This window comes from Astatotilapia calliptera, chromosome 7 (assembly GCF_900246225.1).
Source record: "Astatotilapia calliptera chromosome 7, fAstCal1.2, whole genome shotgun sequence".
NCBI classification, from domain to species: Eukaryota; Metazoa; Chordata; class Actinopteri; order Cichliformes; family Cichlidae; genus Astatotilapia; species Astatotilapia calliptera.
The window spans coordinates 43,433,470-43,449,789 of NC_039308.1; the positions used below are offsets into that span (position 1 = coordinate 43,433,470).

A 16,320-nucleotide genomic window follows, 5' to 3' on the forward strand; every position below is an offset into this window, starting at 1 on the left:
CCGCCTATTTCTCCTGCCCTGTGATTGGCTGCTGCCCTTGGCAGGTCTCTCCTATTGGCGGAGCTGGATAAGGAGGAGAAGGAGAAGGACTGGTACTACGCTCAGCTGCAGGATCTCACCAAGAGGATCGACAGTCTGCCGCTCACTGGGAATGTAAGAACTCCTGCAACGGTGTGGGAGTGGGCTAGAGTCAAACTGGTTAATGTTAATGTGTTAATGAGGGCATCCGTGTCAGTTCTCTCTACAGACAGACTTAAATCGCCGTCAGCTTGAGTATGATGCCCATCAGCTGCGAACAGCGATGGAGAAGCAGCTGGGCTCCTGTAAGGAGATGGAGAGGAGAGCTCAGGTAGGAGGAGCTCACCTGCGTCTGTACCCGTATCTGTAAATGTGTTTTGACACCTGTACTCTGTGTTTCAGACTCGCGTGGCTCGGATACAGCAGATAGAGAAAGACATCCTGCGGCTCGGGGCCCGGCTGCAGGTAACCTCACCTGTAAGGATCATATGCAAACACCTCACCTTACACGCTCATCTGTTACCCAGCCTGCGCCTCACTTTCTCTCCTTTCTCTCCAGGTTGAAGGTGCTCAGGGGGCGAGCGAAAGCAGCGGATTGGCTGGGGCGCAGGTGAGCAACTCGTCATGTAACATCACTTGGAATCTTTACTTTGGAATCTCTTCTTTGAACCTGATTTTTAAACCGTCACTCCTGCTGCAGAGCGCAAGCACTCGTTTGGATCACGAGCCAGCCAATGAGACGAGCTATTCTGTGCCTCGACGAATCACCAGCCATCTGGGAACCAAAGTAAGTCTCCTTGACAACAAAACTGCTTCACCTGCGTACCGTTTAACAGTGTCTCACATGCGGGGTACACCTGTGTCACCCCTGGCAGGTGGAGATGGTGTACAGCCTGCTGTCCATGCTGGGGACACACGATAAGGACGACATGTCACGGACGCTGCTCGCCATGTCAAGCTCACAGGACTCGTGCATTGCTATGCGTCAGTCTGGCTGTCTGCCGCTGCTCATTCAGCTGCTGCATGGCAACGACAAGGACTCCTTGTTGCTAGGTAACGGTCAAGTCGTTCAGTAGTGATACATATGCCTGTTGTCATGTGACCTCACTCGTTTTCTTGTGTTGCCTAGGTAACTCCCGTGGCAGTAAGGAGGCGCGCGCACGGGCGTCAGCGGCGCTCCACAACATTGTGCACAGTCAGCCGGACGATAAGAGAGGGCGGCGAGAGATCAGAGTGCTCCACCTGTTGGAGCAGGTGCGCCATTACTGCGAGGCATGCTGGACCTGGCAGGAGAATCATGAGAGGGGTGTCGACCAGGAGGACAACCCCAGTGAGTGAAGTCACACACGTGCCCACCAGTGAGCAGTCAGCAGATGTTATGTGTGTAATGTGTGTGTGTCTTCTCAGTGCCGTCCCCTGTGGAGCATCAGATTTGTCCAGCCGTCTGTGTCCTCATGAAGCTGTCCTTTGACGAAGAGCATCGGCACGCCATGAACGAGCTCGGTGGGTTTCTCTGGGTTTGCCTCCCTGTTTCCCGCTCCGTCTCATTTCCTGAACCGTCTTTCCTGCTCCTTGCTTCCTGTTTCCTGTTGCTCACACTGGGGTGTTCTGTCCCTGCAGGCGGTCTGCAGGCGGTGGCGGAGCTGCTACAGGTGGACTGCGAGATGTTCGGTCTGAGCAGCGATCACTACAGCATCACTCTGCGGCGATACGCTGGCATGGCACTCACCAATCTCACCTTTGGAGATGTAGCCAATAAGGTAAGAGGAACTTAATTTACTTTTTCGACTGATTAACCAATCAGATGAAAGGAAGATGATGACCCTCATGTTGTATTTTTTTTTTCAGGCCACTTTGTGCTCTATGAAGGGCTGCATGCGAGCAATGGTCGCTCAGCTCAAGTCTGAGAGTGAAGACCTGCAGCAGGTAAGCACACATGGCTCCACCGCCAACCCATTATGTCACAGCGTTAGGGCTGCTCAATTAATCGAATTTTAATCACGATTACGATCTGGGCTTTCAACGATCATTAAAAATGACTGAGCCGATTATTAGCCCCTCCCTAATTTATCCGCGACACCTTAAAGGCCGGTCCGTGAAAATATTGTCGGGCATAAACCGGTCCGTGGCGCAAAAAAGGTTGGAGACCGCTGATTAAAAGGACCCGAGGGAAGCTCGGAAAGCTAAGCAGAAGTTATTTGGAGAGTGACTGCCGTTGGTTGAAAAGAGAGTTTAAAAAAAAAAAACTTCAGTGGTGTTGCACACTATTTTATATTATATTTTTTTAAAGTCATTGTTAACCCTTTAAAGCCGGTCAGAGCAGCATGCTCCGTTTTGCGTAACTATTGTTAAATCCCTGTAGAACCTGAACCGTGTAAGCTAGCGCAATAATTTGTTTTGCATATGAAACCGGAGGAGTTGTACTTACATCTTATGCCATCAGCTTGTCCTCGGTCACGGTTTCGTTCCACATATAGCTTTGCAAAAATTGCATAAAAAGCGCTTGCAGGAACAAAAACATAATATTCCAGAAACACGCTTTGCCGTTCCTATCAGCTGTTCGTAACACTTCCCACAGTGAAATGATGCACATGCTGTTTTCTTTGCAAATTTGCATCATAGGATTGTTTTTTGTTTTTCCTGCAGTATATAAAAATTGCTGTATCTCCAAAATAAAACTATGAAGACACTCAAAATAAATTTCCTGTGGTGGGAAACTATTTTTTGCAACTTTATTGTATTTAAAGTTTTGAGGGATAAACCTCTTAAATTTCTCCAAGTAGAAATATATGTAAACAAAACAAAAGCGATTTTCAATTTTTTTTGTAGTTTATTGCACTTTTTTGCAATTTATGTAATTACTATGGACTTAATGCATACATATTATTAAAATATGGGCTATAACAGTTGTATTGATGTATAGCAACTTGAAATGCTCCCACAAATGGCACTACAGCATGTAAAAAAAAAAATATGAGCTCTGGTGGACTTGGTTCTATAGTAGGTCTTAAAGGGTTAAATAAATATCGTCAAATAATCGTGATCTCAATTTCAGTGAAAATAATCGTGATTATCATTTTTGCCATAATCCAGCAGCCCTACACAGCGTCCACCTGTCCTTTAGAAAGATTTGTTAAGTGACCCCTTGCTGTGATTCGCTGTTTCAGGTGATAGCTAGCGTGCTGAGGAACCTGTCCTGGCGTGCTGATGTTAACAGTAAGAAGACGCTACGTGAGGTCGGCAGTGTCCGAGCGCTGATGGGCTGCGCTCTCGAGGTGCAGAAGGTAAACGTTCTGTTCTTCTCCTGTTAATGTTTCTACACTAAGCATGCTCTGAAACCATTTCTTCTTCCTGTCCTTCTACAGGAGTCGACGCTGAAGTCTGTACTGAGTGCGCTCTGGAACCTGTCGGCTCACTGCACAGAGAATAAGGCTGATATCTGCGCTGTGGACGGTGCTCTGGCGTTTTTGGTGGGGACACTGACGCATCGCAGCCACACCAACACACTCGCCATAATTGAAAGTGGTGGTGGCATCCTGCGAAACGTCTCAAGCCTTATCGCCACCAACGAGGCGCACAGGTAAAGTAAACTTGGGTAAACAAAGCGTTGGATATGAACTTGCACTGTCTCTCTGACTATTCTCCCTGTTCTTGTCCTGCAGGCAGATCCTACGGGAACATGGCTGCCTGCCAACGCTGCTGCAGCACCTGAAGTCTCACAGCCTGACCATTGTGTCCAACGCCTGTGGCACGCTCTGGAACCTCTCTGCCCGCGACACCAAAGACCAGGAGGCCCTCTGGGAGCTGGGCGCCGTGGGCATGCTGCGCAACCTCATCCATTCACGCCATAAAATGATCGCCATGGGCAGTGCCGCTGCGCTGCGTAACCTGATGGCCAACCGCCCAGCACGCTACAAGGATGCCAGCGTGGTGTCTCCTGGTGCAGGCGCCCCATCACTACAGGCCCGTAAACAGAAAGCTTTATTCGAGGAGCTGGATGCACAACAGCTGTCGGAGACCTTCGACAACATCGACAACCTGAGCCCCAAGGCGGCGCACAGGAAGGGGCGGGGCTGTAATGGTGCCACAGGAGGAGCAGGCAGCGTCACGCGCTCATATACCAACACGCCGGTGCTATCGAGCCCAAAGAATGGAGACGGATCAAAGAGGGCAAGCGAGGAAGCAGCATACACTCGCTCAGTGTTCCCGCCCAGCGTGCGGGCGTCCAGCGACAGCCTTAACAGTGTGACGAGCGCTGATGGTTACGGCAACCGTGGGAAGACCAAACCGTCCTCTGAACCCTTCTACTCGTCAGACGAGAGCAGCGCTAACAAGTGTTGTGTCTACAGGAAGTACCCAGCTGATCTGGCCCATAAGATACGCAGCGCCAACCACATGGCGGACGATGACGGCGGAGAGCTGGACACGCCCATAAACTATAGCCTCAAGTACTCTGACGAACAGCTGAACTCTGGGCGCCAGAGCCCTAATCATCGCGGCGCCATTGAGAGCGATGATGACAGTGAGCAGGACGCCAGACTGAGGAGGAACGACGGCAGTGATTCAGCAGCCGGTAGCGGGCACATGGCAGCAGTTTCGCCTCCACGCTATGTCGTTGTCACAGCAACATCGAATTATGGTACAGAGTCTACGACCGAGCAGCCAATCGACTACAGCTTAAAGTACGGCACTGATGCCACACGTAAAAAGCTCTTCAAACCAGAGGAGACCGCCTCCTCCTCTATTCCACCACCCCCATCAAACTCTGCCAGCAAGCTCCGCCCACCACCTCCTCCCAGCACCCGGGGGGCGCCAAAAAGCAACCAGGAGTCGACACAGACATACTGCGTAGAGGACACACCCATCTGCTTCTCCAGAGGCAGTTCGCTATCCTCGCTGTCCTCTGAAGAGGAGGAAGACGGTGATGTCATAACAAGAAAGAGGAAAGGGGGGAGCGGCGGCGGTATCGACTACCCGACACTCCCTGTCAGTGAGAAGGACGCACATGAGCAGCAGCAGCGAAAAGAGGCTGAGAGCCAGACCACTGCTGCACCATCCACACGGGGGCGCCGTAGCCACCACCACCACCATAGCCATCATCATCACCACCATCACCATGTGAGTTCATCAGGCGCAAGGACTCCTAAGAGCCCGCCGGAGCAGCCGTACGCTCAGGAGACACCGCTGATGTTCAGCCGCTGCACGTCCGTCAGCTCGCTCGAGAGCTTTTCCACCTCCTCCATTGCCAGCTCCGTGCGTTCCAGCGAGCCCTCCAGCGGCATGCCGAGCGGCGTGGTGAGCCCCAGTGACCTGCCCGACAGCCCAGGTCAGACCATGCCACCAAGCCGTGCCAAGACACCACCGCCGCAGAAGACGAAGGAGGAGGAAAAGGCCAAGAAGAAGGATGAGGAGGAAAGCAGTGCCGACGTACTGCTGCACTTTGCCACCGAGAGCACGCCGCATGGCTTCTCCCGTGCCTCCAGTCTGAGCGCACTCAGTCTGGATGAGCCCTACATTCCCGCGGAGATGAAAAAGAAGAAAGAGGAGGATGAGGGTGGGGTTGAGGAGAGGAAGGAAGAGCCTCCTAAACCCATCCTTGATGAATCAGATGATGACGATGACATTGAGATCCTGGAGGCATGTATCAACATGGCCATGCCCAAATCATCACGGAAACCAAAGAAGCAGCAGCAAGCAGCACCACGGAAACCAAGCCAGCTTCCTGTCTACAAAATCCTCTCACCTCAAAGCCGTGCCCAACCGCAGCCCAGGAAGGACATGCCGCCGCCGGAGGAGGTGCCCAGAGTTTACTGTGTGGAGGGAACGCCGCTCAACTTCTCCACTGCCACGTCTCTTAGTGATCTGACCATTGACTCCCCACCCAATGAGCAGATGGGAGCGGGCCTCGTACCTGTAGCCCAACCCACCTCTGCCCCTAGGAGAAGGGCAGGGTTTCCTGAGGGCGAGAACGGAGATGACATTCTTGCCGAGTGCATTAGTGCTGCCATGCCCAAAGCCAAACCCAGGAAGCCTGTCAGAGCAGCGGCAAACAGCGAGCACTTGCAAACCCCGCCTTTACCGCCTCCTCTCCCTCCAACGGCCCCGTCTCCCCTTGGCCCGCAGCAGCAGAAGAAGAAGCCAACATCGCCTGTGAAGCCGATGCCTCAGCGGGCGCTGTATGGCGTCACCACAACAGCAGCTGCAAAAGCAAAGCCGGGATTCGCATTTGACTCGCCGCGCCACTACACGCCGATTGAAGGAACGCCATGCTGCTTCTCACGCAATGACTCACTGAGCTCGCTGGACTTTGATGAAGAGGATGGCGGCGAGAAGGACGAAGAAGAAAAGAAGGCAAAAGAAGAAGAAGGCAGGAAGAAGAAGCAGCAGACAGCTGCCGTTTTTCCACGCACAAAACCACCGACCAATCAGACGGCCACGGACGAGAAGCAGAAGTTCGCTATTGAGGACACGCCCGTATGCTTCTCCAGGAACTCCTCGCTGAGCTCACTGAGCGACATCGACCAGGAGAACAACAACAAGGAGTTTGCCCCACCCCCGCCGGAGCAGCAAGACAAAGGCAAAGAGGGGGCAAAGTCTCCACCCCCTCCAGCAGAGGTGTGTCTAGATACTTGAGTAAAGTACTTAGAGCAGAGAGTACACAGAGTAGTACTCAGTGTAGAGAGTACACAGAGTAAGGCGTAATTAGTGTCGTGTGTACTGTTTACCTTGTTTACTTGTTACTTTGTTACTTCCTGGTGGAGTTACAGTTTTGCTTCACAGAAATGTATCAGTCTTGTGACAGATGTCCCTCTGTGCTCCTCTATCCCTGATAGGTGGAGTCAAAGCCTCGCCCCCCTGCGGCCACTGGCTATGCACCTAAAGCCTTTCATGTTGAGGACACGCCCGTGTGCTTCTCCAGGAACTCCTCGCTGAGCTCACTGAGCATAGACTCGGAGGACGACTTGCTGCAGGAGTGCATCAGTTCCGCCATGCCCAAGAAGAAAAAGAAAACCACCACCCTCCCTGTACCCGCCCCGCCTCTATCTGTCTCCAAAGCTGAAGATGGCATTCTGGCTGAGGAGGAGCCTTCAGATGCACCAAGGAGCCCTGCCTCTCCAGATTCAGAGTCCTTTGATTGGAAGGCCATCCAAGAAGGTGCCAACTCCATCGTCAGCAGCTTGAATGCCGCTGCCGCTGCTTCCTCACTCTCCCGCCAGCCATCATCAGACTCTGACTCCGTCCTGTCGTTGAAATCTGTCGGCTCGCCCTTCCACCTTACAACAGCTAATAACAACGAAGAGGAGGAGGAACCAGAGGAGAAGACAAAGCGAGGCGCGACGATCCTGAAGCCTGGTGAGCGCAGCACGCTGGAGGCCAAGAAGAAGAGAGAGGAGGAGGAGGAGGAGGAGGAAGCGAAGGCTTTGAGGGGCGGGAAGAAGGTGTACAGGAGTCTGATCACTGGAAAGCCAAGAGCGGAGCCGGCAGCCAGGGGGCGGAGCAAGCCCCGAGCAGCTGCTGTGGCCAAAGCTCCTGGAGGCAGCGATGTAGATCGAGTGGGCGGGTCCTCTCGGGACTCCACCCCATCTCGCTCCACCCCAGCACCCAGTCAGAAAGGAGGGAAGCTCTCGCAGCTGCCACGCACGGCTTCTCCAGGAAGTGCATCATCATCCTCTGCATCCAGGACCACTAAACCCACCACAACCCCGAAGAGTGGTGGTGGCATCCCGAGAAGCGAGTCCACATCGAGAGTCAGTGGCTCCACTGCCGCCAAGAAGCAAAAGGCGGAGCCTGAGAAGCCGGCACTCGTAAGGCAGTCAACCTTTATCAAAGAAGCTCCGAGCCCGACACTGAAGAGGAAGCTGGAGGAGACTGCAGTGGCAGCCGCTCTCGAGTCGCCATCCAGCCCAGACTCGCCACTACCTTCAACTGCCAGGAGAAACGACGTCAACCGTTCACACTCTGAAAGCCCGTCACGCCCACAGGAAGTGACATCATCTCGCTTCAGCCGCACCGGCACCTGGAAACGGGAAAACAGCAGCGGGGGAGGCGGAGCCAGCAGCGGGAAACACTCAACCTCTCTGCCGCGCGTCGGCACCTGGAAAAGAACGGGAAGCTCATCGTCCGTGCTGTCAGCATCCTCCGAGTCCAGCGAGAAGGGACGGAGTGAGGAGGAGAGTGCCATGAGATTGAAGGGAACGTGGAGAAAGGCAAAGAGCAGCGGCGACCCATTCAGCAACCGAGGCTTCGCCGACAAGTCCGAAGACGTGTGGGTCCGGCTGGAGGACTGCCCTGTCAACAACCCCCGCTCCTCCTCCTCCTGCTCTGCCCGCTCGCCTACTGCCATCAATGCCCCACCCATCATCGACAGCCCCGCTCCCTCCAAGATCCCGTCTTCCTCCTCCTCTTCCTCCTCTAACCTTAACCTGCGCCGCAGCTGCGAGAGCCTTGACGAAAAGCCAGCGCCGATCGAGAGCCGGCCGCAACAGCCGCCGCACCAGCAGCAGCGCGCTCAGCAGCGCAGCGGTGCCGTTGCGGCCCGAGTCAGCCCCTTCAACTACACGCCAAGCCCAAGGAAGAGCAGTGCTGAAGGCACAGCACCCACTACCACCACATCATCTTCCACTACCCCTACGCGGCCCTCCCTTATCCCCACCCCAATCACGAAGAAACGCGAGCCAAAGGGAGGCGAGGGTGGTGGCAGCAGTGGGGGCGGTGGCAGCAGTGGGGGCGGTGGCGAACGCGGCTCATACATCGTGACATCTGTGTAAATATGCAAGACCAACAGGAAATGTTTATGAGATGAACTGTACAGAAAGTGAGTGTATTTAAGTGCTGTGCCCACCCCCTCACCTGCTCCTCTCTCCTGATTGGCTGCTGCCAGCTGTCCATCAACTCAAAGAAACTCTAACATGAACTTTTTATGTTTTTATACCACTAAAGATGTGTAGCGCTTAGCTCTGCCCCCTGCCTTACCCTGCATGGCCCCACCCCCCTAACATGACAGTAACCATGGACACTGATGATGATGATGTTGATAATTCAGCGCCTTTGATAGTTTTTCATGTTTTTTGAGTTTGGTTCTGAACAGAACAGTTGGATCCAACCAATTAGTGAGCCCCCTCTCAGCTTCTGACCAATCACATTCAGTGTCTTTGAGTCAGTCAGAGACCCGCCCTTCAGTTGGTCATCTGTTCTGTCAGAACCTCTCTTCTTCTTTGGAAGTCTGCTGCTGACTCGAATACCTGACCCACCTGAGACGGTTGACGAGGCTTGGCAGAAGACTTTCTGTGTGTCGCCATGGAAACAGATAACACTGTAAACCGTAAGTTATTGCTGTAAACTGAACTGAAGCACATAATTTAAATGAGCAGATTTTTGGTTCTTGATTTTAAATCTGAACATTAAACGAATGCAACACGATACCAGCTTTCTGTTTTTACTGATCCACTTCCTGTCTGCTGTCTGATTACATGTGACAACATAAATCTGCTGCTCTCTGTGGCTCTGTCAATAAAGTTTGAAACACTGGTGTGACCTGTTTTATTGCAGCTTTAAACAGGAGGTAATGAAGACGATTATAGCCAATCACATTTGACATCTTAGGTGCAGAAAGTTGGTCTCGTGATCATTACAAACTTTATTTATAAAACCTGTAAAAAACATCAAAAAAGTTGATGTGAACCGAGAGTGAGGAAATCATCTGAATGCTATCCAGAATATCCAGACTACAGGGAGACCCCCCCTGTATTCTGGATAGTATAAATCAAGCTGAGTCGGCTGGTGGGATTGGGCACTGTATAAATATAATTGAATCGATGATGATGAAACGTGTTGGTGATTTTAATGTGTGTCGCGGTTTGGAGCTGATCTGTGGATGAACAGGAAGGTTTAACTTTCACTGGATGTGAGAAGTGAAGGAAAATCTGAGTGAGGCTTAGACTGAGTAGTCTTTAAACAGCCATTCAGCTGCTGTGCTGCGTAAACACCCTGCTGAATAAAGAAACTCAGTCACACAAATGTGTAAAGCAGCAGGTGATGGCGTCTGCAATCTTGGAGAAAGCTTTAGGTAGGTCCTTAAAATCAAAGCAAAAACATTGAGGATTCTTCAGGTCAGATCCAACAAATACTGTTTCATCCAATGAGAATCGTCTGCTCTGAAGGTTTGACTGGAACACTGCTGCCTCTTTTTACCGTTTAATGTGTTTCATTAATGTTCATGTTTCCTCCATTTGTCTCCTCCTGGACTCAAACAACAGGAGCAGCTCTGGGTTCAGAGGAGCTTCTCTGAAATCATTCAAATCTCTGAGGTAAAACTCAGTGAAGCCACTGCTTCAGCCCCTGATCATCTCCTCCAGCTGCAGGCCCTCCAGATTTTCACCAGAAAGTCAATACTTGCTGTGAGTGCTCCTCATCCTTCAGCTGAGCTCTCTGAGCAGCTCTCCGTCATCTCTGTGAGGGTCTCCCACTGTAGTTTCTTGAAGGGCATTCAAAGCTGTTGTTTGGATGTTTCTGCCTTATGTTGTGTGCTCTGTCAGGATGATCCCACACTGAACTTTTACTCACAGGTCAAAGTTCAGAGGTCAGGTACAAGGACTGGTTTGAACACATGTCAAAAAAAGCCAAGGAAGAATTTTAAACTTTCAGAAAGCAGGAGAACTTTTGCTCAAGGGCACTTTTAAAATAACCAGAAGGTCTGACTCAAGACTTTTGCACACTACTGCGCAAACATCAGAATCAATAATTAATATACATCCCCATCAGTTTTCTCTTCTCCGCGCTCTTATTTTGACACACTTCACAGGAAATGAGTATGTACATACGTATGCCGTCACTTCAGGCCCGTACCTTCGTCCCCACTTACCGCTGTTTCTGTCTCAGGTGATGGACGCTCAGAAGGTAAGAGTGTGATCAATCGGTGATCAATCGAGCAGTGAGTGAAAGTTAGGGGAGTGAGGGGGGGCGGACGTGGTGGAGGGAGAGGTGCAAGGAAATGGAAGCAGAGGAGGGGGGATTAGCTGCTAGCTGTTAGCGGTTAGCTTCTCTTTCTCTGGTGGACCGAGCTTCAGTGAGAACAAGAGCTGTGCATTATAACATACTGATCAGCCGGCGAGTACAGGTGGGGGTCACATGACCTTTAGCGTGTTCAGACTTTGGGGTCACAATGCACCCTCCAAGTTTCAAAATAAAACCCGTACATCCGAAGTAATTTTCATAGTAAAATACCTCATTCCTGTTCAAATGTGCTTTACTGAGTTTCTAAAAACATACGCGTTACAAAAGCGTGAAATTACAGTTCAGTATCAGTGCACAGCCAACAAAATGTACATGTCAATCATTCAATCAATAGTCAGTCAGTTCATTCTTAGAGCATCATCATCTCAGGGCTACCAGGTGAAGCTTCGATCTGTGCTTTCACCTTTTATTTTGGTTCAGTGTGTCCAGACTTCCTGCCAGACTTCCGTTGAGTCTTTAACCAATGAGAGCGCCATCTGAAGGTCGGACAGCTGCAGTTCTAACAGGTGGAGCAGGCAGGTGTGTGCGGGCCAGAGACTGGCAGGATGGTGATGGTTGTATTCACCTCAGCTAGGATGCCAAGCCTTCTTTGGTCCATTATGGTCTACGGAGGCTGATCCTGGTCGAGGTGTTTAACCCGCCTTCTGAGCCGATGCTCTCGTCTGATTGGTCTCTGTCAGGTGTGGAATCAGGGAGGAAGATGAGGAAGAGGAGCTCTGTGTGTCTCGCTGTCTCTGCTCTAACAGTTTTGTGATTACTTAGTGCTGCTTAAGGCTTCACCAACATGGAGGAAGGTGCTGTAAAAAATAGTTTATTTTTTAAATGTTTGTTTGTAAACAGGAAGCTCTGCGCAGGATTATCAGCACATTGGCCAGTAAGAACGAGGAGCTCCAAAACTTCCTGGAAGCAGTTGATCACACGCTGACGGGCCTGCAGGTCAGCTCATTAATCAGCTGAATTAACAAAGGGAAGGGCTTAGGTGGATGGGACAAGAGAAACTAAAGGAAAAATAACTAAAGTTAACTTTGCTAAATCAGGAGGAGTCATGCAAGGTGATGTCAGACTTGGAGGCAGAGTTGGAGAAGCTAAACTCTGCCCTGGAGGAGAAGGGGGCGGAGCTCCGTTACATAATCAAAGAAGAGAAGCAAAGAAAGGAGGCGGAGCTTCAGGTAGAAACTTTATTTTTTAATGAATTATTTTTATCTGGAACACTTTATTTTTTAGTATATTATTTAGTTTTACATATTTATTTACTCATTGTTTTTAAAGTGATTTTTTCTACTTTGCAAATAAATAATATTTTACATTTAATGTATATACATTCATAAATATTTTTTATATCTATTCATTGGCAGCACTTTATTTGTTTCCATTTTTTATTTTTGAAGCTATTGATTGCTTGACTGGGTTGTTTTCTGCATGGTGTTTCAGAAGCAGCTGTCAGAGGGCAAGTTTGCTCTGGTCTCTTGCGAGGAGCTTCTTGACTTTGCAAATCAAACACTTACGATCAACACTGAAGAAGAATTTCTCGCGGTGAGGCGTGATGAAGACAAGAAAGATGATGTCATCAGTTCATTTAAAAAAAACTAAAAATGTTTTTTTGTTTTGTTTTCAGGCAGCAAAACAAATCAAAGAACGGTATGTCTGATTTGTTTAATGTGTAAAGCTGTGTAATGTGTGTTTTCATTGTCATTTCATTTCATTTGATGATATCAGATGTTTGTTTTTGTTTGTTTGTTTACAATGTTTCTTTTTGATATCATTGATTCTTCTGAATCTTTTCAAACTAACAAACCACTTACTGAAGCTCTCCAATGATTTGCATACAAACTCCGCCCCAACCTTTCTAACCCCATCCCTAAATACTAACACCTAACCCACCCCACTCCATTGGGATCCGCCCCAACACTGTTACTAGGGTAACAATGGCGCCGGCGTTCCGCCTAACCACTCGCCCTGCGGTGTCAGACAACATGTCACAATTTACTGTGGACTTCAGTGCAGAGAGGGCGGGGCTTCAACGACTTCACTTTCTGCCAGGTCAGTTGACGCAAACAGTTCAGGTGGTTGTTCTGTGAGGTCAGAAGTCACATGTTTTTCTTGTTTCTCAGTGCCGAGAGCTCCACAGATCGATGCCTCCAGTTGTGTAGTCCGTGACAACACCATCACGGTCACCTGGCGACCGCCCGGTGAGGCAGACAGTGGTGGCGATAGCAGCAGCAGGCCAATCGAACGTTACGACCTAGAGTACCGAAAAACGGACCGTGACAGCACACTGAGAGTGGCAGGAGAGGCATGCTGGGAGAAAGTCTGTGACATTATCGAACCTCAGGTCACCATCTCAGGTAAAAGGTCAGAGGTCATTATTGCATGGCTACAGCATCATTGAGTTTAAACCAATTTCTGCATTTCAGGTTTGAAGTTCGATTCGCGTTTCATTGCCATTCGAGTCCGAGCTAGAAACAAAGCGGCAGCTGGCGAGTTCTCAGAGCCTATCGCCATAGAAACAACAGGTGAGCACACGACGTGGAATATTTAACTGTGTTTGAGGGGCGGAGCCTCAGATAATGATGACGCCTTGTTTTCCATGTTTTTGTCTGCAGCGTATAACTTCAGCTTCGACGCTTCAACAGCGCACGCTGAGCTCAAGGTTCAGGGTGACACGGTGACCTGGGAGCCTCAGGGGGTCAAAGGTCATGATCCTCGCCTGCGAGGCAAAGAGAACAAAAGCAGGTGAGGACAGCTGTTAGTGATGAGGCCGTTGTGTTTTTTAATACACCTGAATGTATCTTAGAAGCACGGTAAAGTTCATCGCTCACAGTATTGTGAAATGCACAGGCTTTTATTGTGAAAGAGAAAGAACAGGAAGATGCACTTTTCTCACCTGTAGAGTGACACACCTGTGCTGGTCAGGTAACGACAGCAGGAGGTGCTCTTAATTCCCTGAAAAAGCTGGTTGGGCCACATCACTTTTTTTGCTGATTTTTCGTATCTCCCTCTGTGACTGGACGCCGCCAAGCTGTACATCATCACTAACTGTTTGTCATTTTATCTCTGACCTCCTAAATAAACATGCTGGCCCTGCCGGAATGGGTCAGCTGATTCAAGAGAATTGTAGAGTCAGGAGGCCACACCTCCTCATTACACATTTACTGATCAGCTGACTCATTCAGAGGTGAGATCGTGATGAGATCACAGCGGCTACCTGTCTCACCAGTTCACACGTGCCTCAGTAAATAACCTTTAACCTTTTTATCCCTCCTCAGTCTCCGTGCTGCTTCCTCTCCAACTTGCTCAGGTAGAAACAATCATGGCTGAGTGGTTTCCTAGCAACCAATCACTCTCTCCATTTGCCATTTTCACATCACTGCTGACATCACATCAGCGTTTAATTTCCTGTTTTAATTAAAAAGTTCATGTTTGGTTTTATTTCAAAATAAAGGCTTAACATGTTTAAAGGAAATGATGTCGTAACATAAACTTTTCTTCCATCATGTAACAAATGAAATGTTTTTGTCACGCTCATCTTCCTCTCTGCTGCATCATGCTTTGGCACAACCTCATTGGCTGTTTCACCTTGCCGTTTCATTCCCGCTATGCTGTTGACATTTATTAACATTTTTTTTTTTGTGTTTACCTCAGCAGCCGGAGCGCCACGCCATCACCCAATAAAACGGCTGCAAGTCGAGGAGGACGCGATCGATTTGCTGGGGAGTCATACACAGTGCTGGGTAGTAATACTGCACTCTTATTGCAGTACTAATACTGTAGTAACACTAAAGTGAATGTCTTTAAGATGTCAGAATTTAAAAAAAAAAGTTGATTTAATAACAACTTGGATTTAATGATTTGACATTGAAATTTTATTCATTTTTTAAAATAATTTTTAATAATACAAGTTAAAATAAAAGATTTCTAATTTTAAAAATTAAAAAGAAATTCCTTCCTGGTCTCCTAGGTGACGAGGAGATGACTAATGGTTGTCACTACTGGGAGCTCCGCCCCCTGGCTGACTGGAAATCATTCAGTGTAGGGGTGGCCTATCGGGGCAGCCTGGGACGCTTTGACCAATTAGGGAAGGGCACCGGTTCGTGGTGTCTCCACGCCAGCCAATGGCTGCAGAGCTCTCTTGCCGCAAAGCACAACAACCGAGCAAAGACACTGGATTGGCCATTACCTCACCGAATCGGAATCTACTGTGACTATGACAACGGTCCGAAAAACAAAGAGTATTTTCAACTTCCTGGTTGCTCATTGACAGTGTGTTTGTTTTTCTTGTTTGTTTTTGTTTCTGAATTGACTTCCTGTTTGTTTCAGGTGATTTGTTGTTTATTGATGTAGATCATCTTCGTCTTGTTCACGCCTTCAAAACAAAGTTCAGCCAGCCGCTTGTCCCCGCCTTCACCGTGAGTACTATAACAGTAACACTACAGTAATAGTACAGTAATACTGTACAGTCATGGTTAAGTAACGGTACACTGACAGTATCACAGTACTCTCAATATATTACAGGACATACTCTGCATGTATTAAAGTGCTAACTGCTGTAAAACTGTGCCTTAGGTTTGGTGTGGTGGTATCACCATAGCGACAGGTCTTCAGGTGCCGAGCTTTATGGGAAATTTCCTGACAACCAATCGGAGCCTCAGCAGCCTTTCCCCGTGATCGACTGATGAGTGGTTTTATTTTAAGTCATATCATTGCTGTTTGTAATTCTTAAAATCAATAAGTTTCTATCAGATTTATTGCTATTGAGCATCAATTTTACAACAGTTTTTACTCTACTGTGAGGCTTTTATTGTGAAAGTCTGGAACTGAAGCCATAGTATGTAGCTGTGGATTTTCCTTTGAAAACTGCACCTAGATGTAATTTATTTTCAAGTTCTCTGTTTGTCGTGTAAGATACCATTATTCTGAAAGAGTGGACTAGAGACAGTGCTGCACATTGCTACTAAACTTTATTTTGAAACTTCTTATTCTGACCACATGACTGACTTTTATTGTGAAGGAACCAGGGTATAAGATTTTATGAAATCATTGATTAAAAAGTGAATTTATTGATCTGACCAGAATCAATGTTTTCTGTCAATGAACACAGTTTGAAAAATAAAAGCACACAGAAAATGCTCGGTGATCCCATCAAAATAAAACATGAATAATTTACAGAATCTTTTTACAGTGTAACACCACCCAGCAGCCAATCAGGAGAGAGAAAGTGTGACATCAGCCGTTTGGGACAAATTAAAATAATTAAGGATTATTGATCTGAAGCTCCTCTTCATCACTTCT

The 16,320-nt window shown here is 48.8% G+C and overlaps 2 protein-coding genes across 10 annotated transcripts in view; both read left to right on the forward strand.

Moving 5' to 3' along the window:
* The window catches only part of apc (APC regulator of WNT signaling pathway), a 31,014-nt gene extending 21,576 nt beyond the window's left edge, over positions 1 to 9,438 (forward strand). For 2 of the 7 annotated variants that reach the window (XM_026174926.1, XM_026174928.1), the window contains exons 5-17: positions 45 to 153; positions 236 to 349; positions 421 to 495; positions 578 to 628; positions 719 to 805; positions 894 to 1,071; positions 1,148 to 1,348; positions 1,426 to 1,778; positions 1,867 to 1,944; positions 3,186 to 3,302; positions 3,384 to 3,598; positions 3,681 to 6,633; positions 6,852 to 9,438. In XM_026174926.1, coding sequence (XP_026030711.1) covers positions 45 to 153; positions 236 to 349; positions 421 to 495; positions 578 to 628; positions 719 to 805; positions 894 to 1,071; positions 1,148 to 1,348; positions 1,426 to 1,778; positions 1,867 to 1,944; positions 3,186 to 3,302; positions 3,384 to 3,598; positions 3,681 to 6,633; positions 6,852 to 8,786 — 6,466 coding nt within the window. In that variant the 3' untranslated portion in view covers positions 8,787 to 9,438. The remainder of the gene's footprint in view (positions 1 to 44; positions 154 to 235; positions 350 to 420; positions 496 to 577; positions 629 to 718; positions 806 to 893; positions 1,072 to 1,147; positions 1,349 to 1,425; positions 1,779 to 1,866; positions 1,945 to 3,185; positions 3,303 to 3,383; positions 3,599 to 3,680; positions 6,634 to 6,851) is intronic. The other 5 variants (XM_026174932.1, XM_026174931.1, XM_026174933.1 and 2 more) reach the window with 5 other exon arrangements.
* A 1,359-nt stretch (positions 9,439 to 10,797) lies between these two features.
* On the forward strand, positions 10,798 to 16,097 carry fsd1l (fibronectin type III and SPRY domain containing 1-like). Of its 3 annotated transcripts, none has more exons than XM_026174939.1 (13): positions 10,798 to 10,914; positions 11,872 to 11,967; positions 12,069 to 12,200; positions 12,463 to 12,564; positions 12,647 to 12,669; positions 12,950 to 13,071; positions 13,143 to 13,376; positions 13,446 to 13,544; positions 13,635 to 13,764; positions 14,674 to 14,762; positions 14,990 to 15,244; positions 15,349 to 15,437; positions 15,595 to 16,097. In XM_026174939.1, the coding sequence occupies exons 1-13, from the start codon at positions 10,900 to 10,902 to the stop codon at positions 15,694 to 15,696; spliced, it is 1,488 nt and encodes a 495-aa protein (XP_026030724.1). In that variant the 5' UTR covers positions 10,798 to 10,899; the 3' UTR covers positions 15,697 to 16,097. The 3 variants fall into 3 exon arrangements, with proteins under 3 accessions (XP_026030724.1, XP_026030725.1, XP_026030723.1); XM_026174940.1 differs by lacking the exon at positions 10,798 to 10,914 and adding an exon at positions 11,286 to 11,550; XM_026174938.1 differs by lacking the exon at positions 10,798 to 10,914 and adding an exon at positions 11,720 to 11,776.
* Positions 16,098 to 16,320: the final 223 nt, after the last annotated feature.